Consider the following 16807-nt stretch of genomic DNA (forward strand, 5'->3'; position numbering starts at 1 on the left):
GAGGAAGACGGGAAGGGGCGTGCTCAGCGAGATGCTCAGCCACGCCCCTAACCTCGCCCCGAGGCCCTGGCCCCGCCCCCGCCTCAGCACATGCGCGCGCCCCACCCCAACCCTCCTCTCTAGAGGCTCGGGCTCCCGTCAGTCAGTGCGGCTGCCCGCCCTGTCATTGGCCAGGCTCGAGTAGAGGGGCGGGGCCTCCCGGAAGTTGGGGGGCGGTGCTGAATTTACGGACGGGCCCTGGAGGAAGGGGGGCCTTGCACGAGGAGGAGCTGTGGGTGCCTAGCAACGGAGGAGGGGGCAGAAGAGGCTGGGTGGGGGGGCAGGAAACGATGCTGGGCGGGGGGAACAGAGAAAGGGGATGGGGAGGAGGGGGAGGGGCAGAGAGGAGAGGGGGTAGAGAGGAGGAGGGGGAGCCAGGCAGAGGGGGCAGAGAAAATGGGGAGGGAGTAGAAAAGAGAGGGGCCAGAGAGGTAGAGAAGGGGGGTCGGGGAGGAGAGAGAAAAGGGAGGGGGGAGAGGGAGGGTGCTGAGGAGGGGGAGGGGCAGTAGAGAAGAGCCCCAGGGAGAAAGGAAAGGCAAAGAAAAGAGAGAATGAAGAAAGAAGGCAGCATATGAGAGGGAAGAAAGCAGAAGGAAGATGTAGAGTAAGGGGGCAGGGAAAGAGGAGACCGGGAGGCAAAAACCCCTGAGCCCAAAAATAGAAAGAGGAAAAGGAGAGGGACACCTAGTCACATTGAGGGGAGATCTCAGACCCCTCCTCTCCTCTCTCCCGTAGGCCATGTGGTCTGAATGCTTCCGAGGCACTGCCAGGACACTGGGCCAGGCTCTGCGCCCCACTGCTGTCTCAAGAGGGAATTCTCAGTGGCCCCCAGCCTCACCCTTGCACCCCCACAATGCCTCACGTGCCAGGGCTCAGAACAGTGAGGGGCCAGCCACAGCCTCTGGGCTGAGCAAAGAAGACATCCGGAGAGCCCGGGAAGCAGCCCGGCCCAGAGTGGGGCCGAGGCCCCAGGTAACGCTGCCCCTGTAGGCATCCCTTGTGCCCACACTGTCTGTCCCCTAGCCTTGCCCCTTACAGTACCCTATATGCTATCTCCTGACTGATGGCTCCCACTGGCTCAACCCCAGCCCCTTCTCACAGTGCCCCTCCCCGGGCCTCACTGGTCAACTACCCCCAGTTCCCCCCCTTTCTCCAGCTGAGTGAGCGTGCCCGGGAGCGAAAGGTACCTGCTTCTCGAATCAGTCGCCTGGCCAACTTTGGGGGTAGGTACCACCCTGTGCAGCTGGAGGCAAGATGTCTCCAAGAGCACAGACCCTGAAAGACAGGCCAAGAGAATGAAAGCATGAGAGTCATGGGCTAACACTCAGAAAGTAGCAGGGTTCCCATTCCTGTAAGTGTTCAAGGGGACAGGAGATGGGAGGATCACTTGTCAGGCATTACTGTTCAGGCACAGGTTGGACCTCATTATTTCTCACATCCCTTTGAGCACCAAGCTTCCATGATTTGTGACAGTGAAATCATGTGAGGGAGACAAGCAAAGCCAGGAGAAACAGGGCCAAGCAACCCAGGCTAGTCCAGTATTATATGTAAAGTCACCCTGATACAGAAAGGCAAAAGACAGTCCCTACCCTCAAGGAGCTTACAGTCTAACAGGGGAGACAACATGTAAACAAATCTATACAAAGCAAGTTCCTTCTAGAATAAATAGATAATTAACCAAGGGAAGACACTGGCATGAAGAGGGGATGGGGAAGACTTTCTGAAGGAGAGATTTTAGTTGGAACTTAATTTAAGGAAGCTTTGGTGTCAGTAGCTGTAGTGGAGGAGGGGGAGTGTTCCAGGCCTGGGGGGGGGGGGGGCAGCCAGAGAGAACGCCTGGAGGCAAGAAGAGATGGGAATGTCTTGTTCATAGAACTGCTGGGAGGCCAGGGTCACTGGATTGAAGAGAACATAGGAAGTAGGGTGTAAGAACACTGGAAAGGGAGGAGGGGGCTTTAAACATTTTGTGTTTGCTCCTGGAGGCAATAGGGAGGCATTGCAGTTTATTGAGTAGGGGGTGACATGATCAGACAGACCTGCTCTTCAAGAAAATTCCTTTGGTGGCTGAATGAGGATGGATTGGAGGGGGGAGAGCCTTGAGGCCAGTAGAGGCCCCAGCAGCTATTGTATTTATCCAGGGGTGAGATGATAAGGGCCTGCGCCAGGGTGGGGACCATATTGGGGGGGGGGTATATTCAAGAGATGTTACAAAGGTGAAATCCATAGGCCTTGGCTACAGATTGGATAGGGGATAGGGGGGTGTGGTAGGGGGTGAGAGATAGTGAGGAATCCTGGATGACTCCTAGATTGGGAGCGTGAGGGCCTGGGAGGAGGGTGGTGCTCTGTTCCCATTACCTTAGGAGAGGGGGAGGATTTAAGGGGAAAGATAATGAGTTCCATTTTGGACACGTTGAGTTTGAAGTGTCTACTGAACCTCCAGTTTAAGATGTCTGAAAGACAGTTGGAAATGGGAGATTGGGGGTCAGCAGAGAGACTGGGGCTGGGAAGGTAGATGTAAGAATCATCAGCAAAGAGACAGATGGTCATTAAATCCATGGGAGCTGATGGTTACCCAGTGAAGTAGTCTAGAGGGAGAAGAGAAGAGGGCCCAGGACAGAGCACTGGGGGTCACTGCGAGTCAGAGGGCATGATCAGGAGGAGGATCCAGCAAAGGGAACTGAGCTCCACTCCTGGGATCTGAGTGTGGGCCATCCTTATTACCATCTCCCTAACTGAGGGGAGGAGAGTACACATTTATATAGCTTCTGCCCTGCACCAAAGAGATAGCTCATTTGTTCCTTATAACTCTGGCTGATAGGTGCTGTTATCGTTAACCATTTTACAGATGAGGAAATTAAGGCAGATGTTAAATGACTCACCCTGAGTCCCCCAGCTACCCGGTAGCTTAGGCTGGATTTGGACTCAGATCTTCCTGACTCCAGGCCCAGGGAGAGGGAAGCCCCCCCTCCACTCACCACCATAGGCTATACCTAGGACTCAGCACCTCTCCAGTGAAGCTCCTTGTCTTCACGCATCGATCCCAGCATCCGTCTGCCTGCTGAGGGCACTGCCGTCCCTCCTGGCACCCAGGTTCACAGCCCGAGTTGGCCTCTACTCCTCGCCCTCTCTCACTGACCAGTTGGTTGCCAAATCTTGTCAGTCCTATTTCCATCACATCCGTCTCCTCCATAGAATGTCTGCCCTGGGCCAGGCCCTCCTCATTGTGCAGGTCGGTCTCCTGGCCTCCAATGGCTCCCATCTACCCTCCATAGGCTTCCAAACTCTACCTTATCCCTGCGCCCCCCAAAATAAAAAATGCAACGGTTTCCTGTTGCCTCCAGGATCAAATACAAAAAAAATCAAGCCTTCCAAAGTCTGTCCCCCATCTTTCTTTACAGTGTTCTTTTGTGTCCTTCTCAGTCAAATTGACCAGCTAGCTGATTCCTGTACAGAACCTTCTATCTCCCACCTCCAAGCCTTTGTCCAAGCAGGACCCATGCACACACACACATACATGCTCCTGGCAATCCCTCTCTCCTCACCTGGCCCTCAGGAGCCCCAGCTTGGCCCTTCCCTCCCACAGGATCATGAGGACCTTTCCAGCAATTAGGGTCCTGTCCTGGAAATCCCTTTGGCACTGCTTTGGACTTAGTTATGTAGCTGTTGTGTTGCCCCAGTAGACTTCAGGGCAGGGGCTGGCCTAGCACACAGTGGACGCTCAATAAATACTGGTCGAATCTGTTGACCAACAAGTATTTGGAAGTACCGTAGAAATGAATTGATAAAGTTTGAGAGAGACAGTACTGATAACAGAGGGGTCAGCAACATCTTCCCATAGGAGAGAACATCTGTGGTGAGCTTGGAAGGAAGGTCATGGTTATCAGGGGTGGACAACAGCCTATGCAAAAGCAGGGAGGTGGGAGATGGGATGTGAAGTTGGGGAGAGAGCAAGTGGATCCATAAAGCCCATGAAGGGAGGTGATGGGAAATCAAGCCAGAAAGAGAAGCCAGGGGTTACAGAGGGGCATGAAAGGTGGGGATGAGGAGAAGGCTGTGCCCTTTAGTACCTGTGTGCCCTGGGATGAATCACTTAACCTTTCTGGGCCTCAGTTTCCTTACCTGTAAATTGAGGGGGTTAGACTAGATGGCCTCTTGAGATCCCTTCCCGTTTGAAGCTTTGAGCCTGTGACTGAAACACAGAGAAATAGACTCAGCTTGAGAGGCCCCTTGGAGAATGACAGCAGGAGTACAAGATGCCTGCCAAGAGCATTGTAGTTAACAGCAAGAGTGGCACAGAAGTGGGCCAGGCTGCCAGGGGAGGCCTTCCAGCGGGGCCAGCGCAGAGAGCCCTCACTGGCCTTCTTGTGACTTCAAGGCCCTTCTAGCTCTGAAATTGTGTGATGTGACAGATGATGGGAGGGAAGCCAGCTGGAGACAGCCAGAGCCAAAGGGAAAGATGGAGCAGGCATGAGGGCCTTAATGACAGACAAGACAAGCAGAGGGACATGGGCTGGGGACCAGGGCAGCACCTAACTCTGCCTCCTGCCCCAGGACTGGCAGTGGGCCTGAGCCTTGGTACCCTGGTTGAAGTGGCCAAGATGTCGCTGTCAGGAGGGCAGGCGCGGCAAGGGGGTAAGTGAGGACATCCGGAGGGGCTGGCGGGGCTGGGCTGCCCTGGCTGCAGGCGCTCCATCCATCCCACACCCACCATTCCTTCCCTAGAAGGTGGCCCTGCTCTGGGCCCCAGCCCTTTCCTCTCTGAAGCCAATGCTGAGCGGATAGTGAAGACATTGTGCACAGTTCGAGGCGCAGCACTCAAGGTTGGCCAGATGTTAAGCATCCAGGGTATGGACCCCCGGCCCTCTTCCTAAGCCCCAGGCCCCTCCAGTTAGCCCAGTCCTAAGATAGCCCCTCACCCTCCCAGATACTGAGCCCTGTCTCCAGGGCCCTGGACACACTCTTGAGCCCTTCAACTCTAGCCCCTCGGGCTCCTCCCTCCCTGACTCTCTCGCCCCTCCCTGCCGTCGCCAGACAACAGCTTCATCAGCCCCCAGCTGCAGCGCATCTTTGAGAGGGTCCGGCAGAGCGCTGACTTCATGCCCCGATGGCAGATGATGGTGAGTGGCTGGGGTGCTGCCTTGGACAGCTCCCAAGGGGTGGTGCCAGGGCTGCCTGCCTGACTCCCCAGTGGCCTGCCTTACCTGCAGAGAGTCCTGGAGGAAGAACTGGGCAGGAACTGGCAGACCAAGATGGCCTCCCTGGAAGAGAAGCCCTTTGCCGCAGCCTCCATTGGTCAGGTCCACCAGGGTGTCCTGCAAGATGGGACCGAGGTGGCTGTGAAGATCCAGGTAAGTCACAGGGCCAGGCGGGGGAGCTAAGGCATCTGGTCCTGAAGCAGTCAAGTGTCCCAGGGGCACATGTTCCCCTTCCCCACAGTACCCAGGTGTGGCCCAGAGCATCCAGAGTGACGTGGAGAATCTACTGGCCGTGTTGAAGATGAGTGTGACTTTGCCCGAAGGTGAGCCTGGGGGGAGGGGGACCTGAAGCCCTCGGAATCCTTGGCCCCCCAGAGGATAGATTTCTAGACTTGATTCATATCCTGCCTTTGACACGACCCTCAGTCTCGGTTTCCTCATCTGTAAAATGGGGATGATAATAGCACCTCCCTCCCGGCTCCATGAGGTCATTGTAAAGCGCTTTGCACCACTTTAAGGCCTGGCACAGGCTGGTTGTCATGCCCTTCCTCACAGGCCTCTTTGCTGAGCAGAGTCTCCAGGCCTTGCAGCAGGAGCTGGCGTGGGAGTGTGATTATCGCCGGGAGGCTGCCTGTGCCCGCACCTTCAGGTGAGCAGCGGGCTTTGGGTGCTGCCTGAGCCCTGACTGGGCATCCCTCCCCCACTGTGGCCCCATACCCTGTCCAGGCCGGGCAGTGGCAGGCGAGGCCTGTGCACGCACACACGCACGCACCAGAGCTTCCAAGAACCAGGGGGCCCCTCATCTGTTCCACATCTGTCTGGCTCACTGTGCCCACTTAGGGACATTGCTAAGCTGGACAGTGCCCAGGGCAGGGCAGCCAGGACAGGAGGGGCCTTGAGTCTGTGTCACCTGAGGAACAGTTGGAGGAGAGAAGGCTCAGGAAGGGCATGATCACAGCCCTTTGGGGGTGCTGAGCCTCGTCCTGTTTCACCCCAGAGAACAGTGGGCAGAAATAGCAGAGGGGTCCTGACGGTCAGAACAGACCTGAAGTGGACATGAGCCAGAGGACTGAGGTCTCAAGGTTGTCCCTGGCACTGACCTCCTGGGGTTGGGGGCTGTGAGAGGGGACCTCGGCCAGGGAGGGGCCAGCACACTCACTGTTTTAGAGGGGAGAGGAGGGAAGCCCAGAGATGGGAGGTCACGTGTGAGGGATTCACTCAGAGGATCCCAGATTTAGTCCTAGAGGCACCGTCTCTAGGATGTACATGAGTCCATCCAAAGGGCAGAACCCTGGGCAACTTCAGTCAATAGGTGCTTCAGGCAAAATTCAAATCCAGGACCTGCTGACTCTTGAGCTGGTTTAGTCCACACATCTGGGTGGGTAAGAGAGCCAGAATTTCTCCAGTATTCCTCCCATCTTCCTTCCCAGAGGGTCAGATCATAGAACATAGAACAAAGAATAGATTTTGAAGGAAAAAAGAGAAAAAACCAGTAAAGCTTCTCAGTATGTCAAGCCGGATGTTCCCTGCAGTGCCCCATGCCCCAGGACCGCCCCCCTGCAGAGGAGTGGGCAGGGGCTGGCCTCTAGCTCTTACTGTGAGCTGGGTACAGGACCAGAAAGGCCTAGATTTCACCCTCCCATGCCCGGGGTGAGTCTAAGACTGTGACCTCAAGGCTGGTGCCCCAGGAAATCCCAGGCACCGTCCTGGGCCCTGGCCTCAAGAAGCTTTCATTCTGTTGGGAGGAAGCCAGATAAGACACACACGTCAAGTGCAGAGAGCAGGCCTTGGCTCCTGAGGGAGTGATTGGGAGAGTCCTCAGCCTAGAAGTAAGGCACCCGGGGGTGAAGAAGCAGAGCCCGGGCTCTGTCTGCCAGGTCGCTGCGGGTAGAGCTGGAGATCACCAAGCCTCCTGTCTAAACCCTTACTTTACCAGGGAGGGAGGTCCTTGCCCAGGTCACACAGCATCTTAGAGGAGAGCAGGCCCCTTCCTCTTCCCACCTCCTGGCCCTGTGACCCACAGGCAGCTCCTGGAAGGGGACCGTTTCTTCCGCGTGCCCGCTGTGATCGAGGAGCTGAGCACAGGTCGGGTGTTGGCCATGGAGCTAGCCAGCGGGGTGCCCCTGGACCAGTGCCAGGGCCTGAGCCAAGATGTGCGGAACCAGGTAAGGGAGACCAAGGGAGAACCACTGAACCCTGTGGGCCTGCGGACATCTCGTTTAAGGTCCTTGGCAATGGTCAGCTCTGGGACCCCCTGAGGGAGGAGGGGCTGTGTGAGTCTGGCAGAGATGGGGGGTAACCACAAGGCGGGGTCACCCCCTCCCCATCTCGGCCCCCAGATCTGCCGGGAGCTCCTGCGGCTCTGCCTTCAGGAGCTCTTTGAGTTCCGCTTCATGCAGACGGACCCCAACTGGGCCAACTTCCTGTATGATCTCTCGAGCCACAAGGTGAGTGTCTCAAGACTGGCTCACCCAGGTGGGAAGAGGGCACTGGGGCCCATGTCATTGATCAACCCCTGGCCTCTGCTTCTGCCCCCATAGGTGACCCTGCTGGACTTTGGGGCAAGCCGGGAGTTTGGGTCAGAGTTCACAGACCACTACATCGAGGTGAGGTTCAGATGCTTCGGTGGAGGGCCTGCTGGCTTTCCCCGTCAGGTGCTTCCTGCCCGAATCATCTTGGTCAGTCTGCCCTTCAGCACAGACCCCCCAAGATGGGCACAGCCTGGGCATGGACACCTCCCTAGGTGGCCGTTGTGATTGTTAGAAAGTCTTGTTATGTTGAGCCAAACCCTGCATCCGGGTGCTGCCCCCTGAGCTTGCCTGTACCAGGGCTAATCTCTCCTCTCTGTAGAAGGCGCCGATGTGTCCTGGGTGTGCTCACAGCACAATGGGGAGACAACAAAGAAGATAAGAGACAGAAAAACTGGAAACAGTAAATAGATTTTACAGAAGAGGAAACTGAGGCTGACAGGTTAATTAACTGCCCAGGGTCACATAAGTAGTAAGTAACAGGTGAGATTTGAGCCCAGTCACCACCACCAAGGGTTAGTGGTCCCCTCCTGCCTCTATCCAAAGAACTGATTCAGGTGCTGACTGGCCCGGGCCAAGCCCAGACCCCCGGGCTTCCTCTGTTCCACATTGCTGCCCAGCCAGTCCTGGATCTCCTATCATCCAGGCTGGCCACAAGCGCACGCCATCTTCTCTGTTAGAATGACGCAGGTGACCTTGGCACTACGTGATTCTGGCACTTCCAGGGTAGTTAGCGGCCTCCATCCTTTGTCTGTTTTCACATTTGTGTTTGCCCTTCTCCAGTCCTCTGGTCCCTCTCTCGCAAGTCACTCACAGTGCCTCGGCCATCCCATCTGCCACCCCCTCCATTTCCTGCTGGTGCGGATCACGTGGGCCCGGTGACCTGACTCTTCTTGCCCGTTTTCATTCCGTCCTTTTCCACCCAAAGATCCTTCTCCTCGACAGAGGGAACAGACACAACAGGAGATGGAACGGCCCAAGCCGCCTCCCCAGCCAGGCCCAGGCCATCCCTGCTTGGGGTCTCTGCTTTTCCCACCTTGTCGTCCTTAGCTTTCCTTCCCATCCCCGCCTTGTTCTTGAGGGTGGGAACCCGACTGGTCCACGCAGTGCTAGTATACCACAGCCTCCCCTGCTGACCCCTTGCCCTTCCATCCCCTTCAGCCACTCGCCTCCTGCTCCCAGCCTGCTCAGGCCTTCCCTCTCTTGGGCCCTCTGGAATCCTATGCCCTCATGCTCACAGACCTCTGCCCTGTCCTAGAAAACGCTGCAGCCCTGGCCACCCCACCCCCAGCCACTCCTCCATCTCCTTTGCCAGATCCATTGCCCTGGTCCGCGCCTGTGGGCGTCCTCCATGACCCTTAGGGCTGCCCCTCCTGGTGATCTTCTCAGCTGCCCTGGGCTCAGGCATCATCTCCATGTAGATGGTTCCCAGATCTCAGGTTCTAGCTCTGGTCTCCCCACCTTCCTCCAGTGCATCTTCACCTGGATGTCCCATTCCCAATGGAGGACTCATCCTCCTTCTCTTCCCTCCTAAGCCCGCCCCTCCTCCATGCACCCTCTCCTTCCAGACCTTCACTCGGTTTGAAATTTCATGGTGGTCTTCTTTGACTCCTTGCCCTCATTCACCTCTAACCCAGTCAGTTGCCACATGGTATCCATCCTTCCTCCACCATGTCACTCACATCCATCCTGTTCTTTCCACTTACAGTCATTGCTCATTTCAGGCCTGAATCATCACCTGTGCCGAGACTACTGTTGTCTCCACCCGGCTGAAAAAATAGTCTTCCAAGGCAAGGGTGTGACCACTTCACTCCCCTGTCCCCCTCCCAAAGAAGGAGTAAGAAGAGGGAAAAAAGTCAGCAAAATCAATAGAGACCTCTAAAAAAATCTAACATTGTAGGAAAAATGATTTATCATATTATTTGGACAAATTGTCATATTCTTTAAATCCAATCCTATATGATCAAAGGTTGTCCACACCCAGAATGTCACTGGACCCCACTCACTCTCTAAGAATGCTAGAGATACTTACAAAGTGTTTTGAGCTCCCCTGGGTCCTGGGTCTGCCCAAGTCATTCTTGTTTTGGGGTGACCACATGCAGGACTTGGGAGGTGGGCCCACCCAAGCTTGTGTTTTGGCTTTGTCCAAATTCTGCTGAACATCTGCATTTCCCATTCCCTCTCCATCGACTTTGCTTTCATGTTGCCCCCTGGGTGGCTTCTCTTAGCCATGTGGCTAAGAATCCCGAGCCTGGAGAGAAAGAGCCACACCCCCTTCACCAAGCAAGCTCATGCATTCTTTCTAAAACTCTTTCAGACTGGGGCGGGGCGGGGGGGGGGGGGGGGGCAGTCTGTTCTCGCGAACAACGCTATGCAGCGTTCTGCATCCTCTCACCCTGCCTTTGGCCCAGGCGGCCGGGCCGGCAGTGCTCCTCCGAGCTCACCTTCGCAGCCGGGCCAGCTCGTTCTCATTTGGAAACAGTTCATTTGGGTGGCTTTGTGGGGGGTGGTCTTTGCAGCTGTGCTCCCTTCACTCTGCATCAGTTCATGGTAGCGTTTCCAGGCTTCTCCATGTTCATCTCGTCGTCACTTCTTCACAGAAGTGACGTACTCCATCATCTTCACAGACCAGCTTGTTTAGCCATTCCCAAGTCAATGGCAGTGACTTTTTCTTTGACCATATTTACCCTGAAGAGCTCTCCTCTCAGTGGTATCCGTGGCGCCTGGTTTTTGACGTAGCAGAAGAACCTCTGGATCAAAGCCTATGGACATTTTAGTCACTTTAATTACATAATTCCAGATTGCTTTTCAGAAGGGTTGTACCTCATGAGTTACAGCTCCACCAACAATGCACCGGTGCACCCATCTTGCCACAGCCCCTCCACCACCGACTGACAAAGGTGCGGTAGAGCCCACGGCTTGTTTTGGTTTGCTCTTAACAATAGCTACAGCTCTTCTTTGGACATCCCTTTGCTCAAATCCTTGGCGCACTTTTCTATTGGGAATCCGTCTTCTCTTTACAATCTCACTTTTTCCGTAGGTTTCTGACGGGGCTATGGGGTTCTCTTTAGCCATGGCTCTCTTGGCCTCATTGGCCTTGCTTCTCTTTGTGTCTCCAGAAGTCCATTCCTGAGAGATTGCTGTCCCTCCGCAGAGTCATGGGCCACGAGATGCTTCCTGTCCTTTCCCTGAACCTTGATCTCTGCTCGTCCAGGAGGCACCCCATGTTCTGCTTTCCCATTCTCTCTCAAAACCTGTGTGGTGGGGGGAGCAGCTAGGTGGTGCATTGGATAAAGCACTAGCCCTGAATTCAGGAGGACCTGAGTTCAAATTTGGCCTCAGACATATATCACTTACTAGCTGTGTGACCCTGGGCAAGTCACTTAACCCCATTGCCTAGCGCAAAAAAAAAAAATCCTGTGTGGTGGAGTGGGCCTTCCCCTAGTCCTTCCCCTGACCCTCCCGCAGGTTCCCGTCATGTCCACCCAGCAACCAGATCCTCCCTAAGGCTGCCTCCACCTTTTCCAGAAGGGAGTCCTTGTCAAGGCCAGGAAAGGAGTTACTGCTGCCTTGTTTTTGACGGCGAGAATGCCCTTGCAGATCTCTGGCTCATTGAAGTCCCCTGTCCCGGCCCTCTCAGGCCTCAGCACCAGATTTGTGCTGAACTTGCCTCAGCCTCCCCTTTCTCCTCGGGTGGTCTGCAGCACAGCTGTTTTTTCTACCTCCTTGGCTCTGGGCCCAAATGCCCTCCACCCTGTTCCACCTCTTTTCTGGGTTTCCTGTCACTCTCTGATGGTCCCTCTACCCACCTCTTCTGTTCCTGAGCTCTAACCCCCGGACCTGAAGTCCATTCAAAGGGCTCCCCTTTGCATCCCGTTTTTGGATCACTGGCTCACCTCGCTCATTAGCTTTCCTGGAGGCATCTGGGCCTGGAAATCTGAGGGCAAGTGTTCTGTTGCGGGCATCTTTCCTGGATTTTGTCTCCTCTGAAATTCTGGGTGTCTCCACATGGTAGCTTCTCTCTGTGACATCTGGAGATGATCGTGGGGCAGTACCGAATGTTTCTTCCCTACCTCACCCCCTTCCTTTCCAGATTCTGGCCCCTTTAATTCTGTTTGCTCCAGGAATCCCTTATTAGGGACATTGAGTTCAGCAACTGCTGTGTGTCTGGCCCTGTGCTAGGCACTGGGAGTGTAAGAGCCTTCCAAGAGCTTACATGCTGCTGGGGGGAGACAGATAAGTAAGTAAGAGAAGCAGAGGCTAGTATTTAGGCTTGATGGGCCTCAGTTTCCTCCTCTGTAAAATGAATGTAGATTAATGATGACTTTGGGCAGTCTGGCTGGGGGTGGGCTGTTTCCCTGGCCGCCCAAGAGCAGGGATCCCTCTTTGGAAGCCAGAGCAGATCAATAGGGGCAATGCCAAAGGATGGGACGGCAATCCCGAGGCTCTTAAAGGTTCACAAAGTACTTTATAAATATGATTGAACTTGATCTTCGCACTAGCCTAGGGAGGTAGGTGAGGGAAGGGAAGGGAACAAGCATTTATGTGGCACCTACTGTATGCCAGGCTCTCTTCTAAGCACCTTTTATAAATATAATCTCATGTGATCCTGTGAGGGAGGTGCTTTTGGAACCCCAATTTACAGTTGGGGAAACTGAAGCTGAGAGAGATAAAGTGACCTGCCCAGGGTCACACAGCCAGTAAGTGTTTGAGACAGGAGGATTTGAACCCACATCTTTGTACCTCAAGGCCCAGCACTCTCTCCACTGGGCCATCTGCTGCCAAAACCATTTCTTGATGATTGAGAGCTCCAAGCTCCTGGGGGTTAATAAAGGCCTTCTGGAAGCGGGGGCACCTGCGGCTTCCTTTGGAGGGAGGCGTGGAGGGCAGAGATGGCAGGTCTGCGTCCAGTGGGAGCTGCTCCAAATCACAGCATCTTCAGGAACAGCACCAGGCCGGAGCCAGGTGGGGAAGGCCTCGGGGGCCAAAGCGGGGAAGGGATGGTCTGTCTCAGAAACAAGAAGCAGGGAGCCACTAACGATTCTCACACAAACGAGAGCTCTGCTTTGGGCGCGGGAATCGGGGCTAGCTTGTGTGGAGGTCAGTCTGGGGAGGGGAGAGCCTGGGAGCAGGGAAGCCGGGTAGGAGACACACTAACTTCAGGCAAGAAGCGAGCTGGAGAGGTGACAAGGCCAGCAGAAAGAAGGGGGCAGAGATGAGGGATGGAGTGCTGTCTGCAGCCGCTTGACTTGGGGTGCCCAGGATGCATCCAGGGGCAGTGGTCCTGCCGGTCCTGGTGATGTGGCACTGGGGCTTAGGGGAGAGAAGAGGATCCAGGTGGACTTGGAAGTCATGTACCTAGAGATGACCCTGGAAACCCGTGGAGCTGAGAACGTGTCACTGAGAGAGGAGGGCCCAGGAGAGAGCCCTGGGTGACACTGCCAGGAGGGGCGGGGATACCCTGGCACCAAGGTGACAGAGAACAGACCACTGTCCCCTCAGCCCAAAGCTTGGCCTTGCTTTTTATAAGCCATGGTCTGGAAAGCCACCAAGCTTTCATCTTCTCCACCGGGCGCTCACTCCTTCTGGCCAGTGATGAGGACACTACCTGTGCCCCAAAGAGCTCCCAGCCTTTCTGCTACTCTATACTCTGTGCCCAGATGAATTACCCGAGGTGGGCAGCGGTCACCCAATCCAACAAGGCTTCCCCTCTTCTCAGACAGATCTTGAATCTCAGACGCTGGACCTCTCTCTTGTGGTTATCAGACTGATGAACAACTACCTCGCAGGGCCTCAACAAGGATCCACCCCCCCCCCCCCCAAAAAACCCGCCCCCCTCCTCCTCTGCTCCTTCCTTTGGGACAGTCAGATGGCACCTGCAGCCTTGGAGGCCTGGCCAGGGCCGCCTCATGGGGCGAGGCCTGGAGCCAGCTTCCAAGCTCGTCCCTTGGCATGTGACTGCTCAGCCCCTTCCCTGGTGCAGCATTCTTCCCGCCCCTGGCAGAGGGTGTCCTTGCCTGTCTCCACACTGTAACTGTTCTTTATGGATCCCTGTGACCTGGAGAATGCCCTCAGGCCCCTCGCTCCTGTCTTCCATGAGGCAGATCCACGTGCACCTTGAGCAGAGGTGGTGGGAGTTCTCCCTGCCACACCTTCCCTACTCCATGCCTTATGGAAGGGACAGCCTCCGTCCTTTGTGGTTCTTGCCGGCATTGGGGGGAGAGGTGGTCATGTTGGGTTTTTGAAGTGCTATCCAGACGTCCACAGGGGGAGAGAGAGGACGTGGTTCGAGAGTCTCCCAGAGACATGTGCATAGAGGGCAGAGTCTGAAGTCCTAGGAATTGGCAAGGGGTGGGTTAAGAGGGCACAGCCCAGGATCTGAAGAGACACTGACCTGAAGGCCCACCAGAAACCAAGGTCTGAACTCAAAGTATGCATTCATTAAGCGCCTACTGGGAAGCCCTGGGGGAGAGCGTCCAGAAGGAGAGAAGCTGGGGGTGGTTGGCACGGTGGGCAGAGGCCAATGACCAAGAGGTTTGGGTGGCTAAGGGCTCCTTGGTGGCCCTGGTCACAGCATGTTCAGTAGAACAGCCAGGGAGAAAGCCAGATTAGGTTGCAGGGGCCTGAGCAGAGCTGTTGTAAGGGTTGTAAGCCAGGGGGCGCCATAGTGCACAGAACTCTGGCCTACAGGGTTCAAATCTGCCCTCAGATGCTTCCTAGCTGTGTGACCCTGGGCAAGTCACTTCACCCTGTTTGCCTCAGTCTCCTCATCTGTATAATGAGCTGGAGAAGGAAATGGCCAACCACCCCAGTATCTCTGCCAAGAAAACCCCCAATGGAGTCACAAAGAGTCAGATATGACTCGACAGCAGCAGCAGAGAGTGGGGAGGGTGGTGTGGACTGCAGTGGCAGACATTATCCCGAAGAGAGATGGGGCAGAAGGATGACAGCGTCAGGGCTGGAAGGGACCTTGGAGGCTGTCATTTAATCGAGACTCCTCGTTTTATAGATGGGGAAACTGAGGCACAGAAAGGCGACAGGACTTGATATATGTGGGTGGCCCAGCTGGAATTTGAACCCAGGTCCTCTGCCTTCCTGTTCTGTGTCATCTTCATGTGTGACATGCCGCACTGGCCCTGCCAGGACCCAGTGGCAGAGCTCGGATTGGAGCCCAGGGCCGGTCTCCCAGTGGCGCGTGCCTTGCCCCAGGCTGGCAGGGGATGAGCCCCCCTGCAGAGCAGGGATGATGCACTCTGTCTGTGGGCAGAGGGAAGCCGTGGGTGCTGGGAGCCAAGGAGTGTGGAGGAGGCCACGGGAGGGCAGTGAAGGCAGTTCCCGTCAGATGGCCTTCATTTTCTCAGCAAAGTGGGAGGCTAAATCATGAGCTCTAAGCGTGACGCTTGGGGGTGTGGGTCGGGCTGAACGGGGTGGCTGTGGAGAAGGAGAGGGGGTGCAGATAAGAATAGAGTTGCTCCCCCCACCCCCACGTGGTTCCTATGGGTGCCTGTCTGGCCAGGGACCAGCTAACACTGAGGCCCTTCCCCACCTCTGAAATGCAGTTCTGGCTCTCTAGAAGGGGGCAGGGGGAGAAGTACAGATTCAAGTCAGATCCCCCTTCTGAGGCTTTCCTGCCTGAATGACCTTGGCCAAGTCCCTTCACTTCCCTGGGCCTCCGTTTCCTCCTCTGCAAGATGAGGGGGTTGGAGTGATTACCTCTAAGGCACTCTGTCCTGGATCACTTATCTCTGATCTCTCCTGGAATTTGGGCAATCTGGCTGGAGACCAGCTGCTTCCCTGCTCCCCTCTCCCTAGCCCTCCAAAAGCAGGGAAGACTGGGAGAGGAGCCATGGTTAGATTGGGTTCTCCCCTGGGAAGCCAGAGGAGGTCAGCAGGGGCAGTGCCCTATGGAGAGGAGGGTAACCCTCAGGCCCTCCTGAAGGAAAGACCCCTGGAGGAGGGGAAGGGAAGGTGTCTCCAGTGAGGGGCTCAGAAGCCAGGTATAATCTGCCCAGAGAGAGCAGAGCGCCCCCCCCCCCTTGCCCCAGTCCTGACCCCTCTGACTGTGCTTGGGTCATTCTTTCCAAATCCCCAGGTGGTAAAGGCTGCTGCAGAGGGTGACCGGGCTCGGGTCCTAAAGAAATCCCAAGACCTGAAGTTCTTGACGGGTTTGGAAACCAAGGTGAGGGTAATTGGGAGAGGTGGGGGCGGGTCAGGTGCCTGGCCCCCCAAAGCCTTCCTAACTCTTCTCTTCCACTCCTCCAGGCATTCTCAGAGGCCCATGTGGAAGCGGTCATGATCCTAGGGGAGCCCTTTGCCAGTGCTGGCCCCTATGATTTTGGGGCAGGGGACACGGCACGCCGAGTGCAGGATCTGGTCCCCATAATGCTTCGCCATCGGCTGTGCCCCCCACCGGAGGAGACCTACGCCCTTCACCGAAAGCTGGCTGGGGCTTTCCTGGCCTGTGCCCGACTCGGGGCCAACATCCCCTGTGGGGACTTGTTCCATGAGGTCTATGAGCATTACTGGGCTCCCCGCCCCTCAGGCTAACTCTGGCCCTCCAGGAATCAGTCCCCAGCCCTCACTCCAGGACCCAAGGACCTGATGCAGGAGCCCTCAGGGTCTTTTCAGTGACTCACCTTGGGACCACCCCAAGAGCTCCCAGAGACCTCCAGGGAGCCCCTTACTAGATCTGAGACTCATCTGTCTCTGCTGGTCCACAGGGCTTCCAGCTACTTCCAGCTAGGCCAGGGGGAGCCCTCAGGGACCTCCCCCACACACATACACTCTGGAACTTAGTTGACTACCCTCTCTCCCTCCAGTTCTGAGCCCCAACCCAGCCCCCATCTAAGGGAGTGGAGTTCCAGATGGCCTGTATGCCTAGGTCCTCCCACCCCCACCAGCTGTCTTCAGGCCCAATGGGCAGTGCATTCAGTGATATCCTAAATAAAGGGGAACCACCCTCCCTCTCTCCTACCCCTTCTCATTTTCTGGGACTGGGGGTGGAGTGGGGTTGAAAAGATGGGCGAGGCTTCTGGGAGTGGGGAC

General features: G+C 56.0%; 1 protein-coding gene across 4 annotated transcripts; it reads left to right on the forward strand.

Annotated features, from left to right (window-relative positions):
* The first annotated feature begins 608 nt into the window (after positions 1-608).
* COQ8B (coenzyme Q8B) lies at positions 609-16735 on the forward strand. 4 transcript variants are annotated; one of them, XM_027855341.1, is made up of 14 exons: positions 609-643; positions 775-1011; positions 1178-1262; positions 4591-4671; positions 4762-4884; positions 5071-5156; positions 5247-5387; positions 5476-5557; positions 5790-5883; positions 7258-7399; positions 7574-7681; positions 7775-7840; positions 15855-15941; positions 16025-16735. In XM_027855341.1, exons 1-14 carry the CDS (start codon positions 611-613, stop codon positions 16307-16309), a joined length of 1650 nt encoding a protein of 549 aa, XP_027711142.1. In that variant the 5' UTR covers positions 609-610; the 3' UTR covers positions 16310-16735. The 4 variants fall into 4 exon arrangements, with proteins under 4 accessions (XP_027711142.1, XP_027711143.1, XP_027711144.1 ...); XM_027855342.1 differs by having other exon boundaries at positions 4765-4884; XM_027855343.1 differs by having other exon boundaries at positions 1196-1262.
* Positions 16736-16807: the final 72 nt, after the last annotated feature.

Source organism: Vombatus ursinus, unplaced genomic scaffold (genome assembly GCF_900497805.2).
Source record: "Vombatus ursinus unplaced genomic scaffold, bare-nosed wombat genome assembly UNPS02010822.1, whole genome shotgun sequence".
In the NCBI taxonomy this organism is placed as follows: domain Eukaryota; kingdom Metazoa; phylum Chordata; class Mammalia; order Diprotodontia; family Vombatidae; genus Vombatus; species Vombatus ursinus.